The sequence below is a fragment of the Galeopterus variegatus genome, unplaced genomic scaffold (genome assembly GCF_000696425.1).
Source record: "Galeopterus variegatus unplaced genomic scaffold, G_variegatus-3.0.2 Scaffold2362, whole genome shotgun sequence".
Classification (NCBI taxonomy): Eukaryota; Metazoa; Chordata; class Mammalia; order Dermoptera; family Cynocephalidae; genus Galeopterus; species Galeopterus variegatus.
This window is the reverse complement of record NW_007728473.1, coordinates 60,169-62,167: the sequence shown is the minus strand read 5'-3', so window position 1 is coordinate 62,167 and position 1,999 is coordinate 60,169. Positions and strand designations below refer to the sequence as shown.

Here is a 1,999-nt window from a genome sequence, read left to right as displayed (position 1 = left end):
AAGAGTATGAGGACTCTATTTTAATGTCTAATTTTGTGACGTACCCTGCACTGATAGTATTAGTTGTAATCAGTACTAGTTGAGAAATGTTTGTGCTGTTTCCACAGTGATTAAAAACCACTGTTATAAACCAAATATTATCAAGCCTGCAAAAGCATGCCTATAGCATTGTGTCTAATGACACTTCCAAGTATTTTTTAAGAGTTTCTCTGACAACATGGCACCTTTTATTCAAGATAGGGTTCATATTTGAGCAGAAATTTGGAGGTTAAAGAAAAACTAGACCCCTGGATACTTAAAGAGCTAACTGATACAGAAGGAATATTTTGAGATTATTAATCTCATGCGAAAACTGAATAGCTGAATTTTTACCAGGGTACTTGCTTTGTTATTTTTTTGTAGGTTGAATCATCTCAAACTTGTCATTCTGAACAAGCTGATAAAAAGGAAGGAAAAAATTCAGGTAACTTCCGGAAGAAATCTGCAAACATGCTTCAGCAATCTGGTTCTAAAATTACAGGGGCCAAGAAAAGAAAAATTGATGATGCCTGAGATAAGCGTTAGTACATTTTCCAAGAAAAGAACAGTTTATGCATGTATACACTATTATTTTTGTAGTTGCATGTATACACCATTATTTTTGTAGTTCATAAAAAGTTTAATTTTAAAATAATTTCATTGACATTTTATACATATGGAGCTATATTTTCAGAGCTTATCTCTGAAGATTTGAGAATTTGAAACCTTTTGAAACTTAAATATCATGAATCATATAATTTTATAATATGAAACAAGGGCAAAAACGCTTTTTATGTAAAATCCCTTAAATGTAGAATACTTGAGAATAAGTTCACATTAACTATCTTAAGCTCTTTATGCCTTGATATATCTACTTGTATTTTTTCTTTTGACATAACTATCTTTCTCATAGTAATATTATACTGATACAGGTTCATCACTAAAAGGCAGTAATATTTTAAGCTGAATAATGTAGATGATTTCAGTTTATAAAAACAGCTACAGAATTCTTTTTTGTTAAGATATTGCTGAATCTCCATTTAGGTAAAATAAAACTATTAGCTTCCAGAAACCACAGCCCTACTTTGACATTTCACAATCAAAAACTGGCTCTGGTCTACTAAAGTACATTTTGGCTAAGTAGATAACTACTTAGCTAAATGTGCTTCAAAGCTAAATCAGGAGTGAACATGTTTAAGTTTAAAACACAGAAATGAATAATGATTTCTTACATAGTAAGTGGTCAATTTTGTTAGAAAAATATATCTGTAAATAAATTATTTGAACTGATTTCATCCTTAGAATTTTATTTTTTTACACTTTTCAACTAAAATCATTATCACTGTTGCGTTTTTAACTTCAATATGGTCATCATTAAATCACTGCAGTCAAATAATTTTATTGACATGAGGTTTTTTTTTTTTGTCTCATTTGGAACTTTATGTGGTTTTTGAAGAAATTCTTTTTAGTCAAAATAATCTTCTATATCAATATTTGGATCTAGCAGATCTTCTCCATATGATGAAAGATTCATTTGGTTTAAAATTAAGTTTTCAAATGTTTCTTCTAAGTCAGTTTCACCAATTAAGACAGCTCCCATCATTCGCCCATTTTGCATGACGACTTTGACGTATTCTTGTCCTCTGGTACATCTCAGCATTAATTCATGATCTGAACCTAAGCCCTGTGCATTGTATTTTCCCAGCAATACAACCTATACATAGGGATAAAAAAATTATTCTCATGAATATCAAAAAGGAAACATAACGGGCAGTTATTTTGTGTCACTCTGGAATAGCCAGCAGAAAAACTATTCAACAAGATTTTACAGCTAAAAATGTTTGGGGAGGATTCCAAACAAGACATTTGCGTGGCATGCATTAATTCTACAGATGACACTACCACACAATCTATATTAGCGTTAAAAACATCTAGTGAATACAGTAAAATATTAATGTTTTTTTTTTTTTTTTTTTTTTTT

The 1,999-nt window shown here is 30.2% G+C and overlaps 2 protein-coding genes across 2 annotated transcripts in view; one reads left to right on the top strand and one right to left on the bottom strand.

Annotated features, from left to right (window-relative positions):
- The window catches only part of RECQL (RecQ helicase-like), a 27,189-nt gene extending 25,881 nt beyond the window's left edge, over positions 1 to 1,308 (top strand). The window contains 1 exon segment of the mRNA XM_008581473.1: positions 403 to 1,308. Within this exon segment, the coding sequence (XP_008579695.1) occupies positions 403 to 552 (150 nt within the window). The 3' untranslated portion in view covers positions 553 to 1,308.
- Positions 1,309 to 1,999, bottom strand: part of PYROXD1 (pyridine nucleotide-disulphide oxidoreductase domain 1) — a 29,624-nt gene continuing 28,933 nt past the window's right edge. The window contains 1 exon segment of the mRNA XM_008581479.1: positions 1,309 to 1,732. Coding sequence (XP_008579701.1) covers positions 1,484 to 1,732 — 249 coding nt within the window. The 3' untranslated portion in view covers positions 1,309 to 1,483.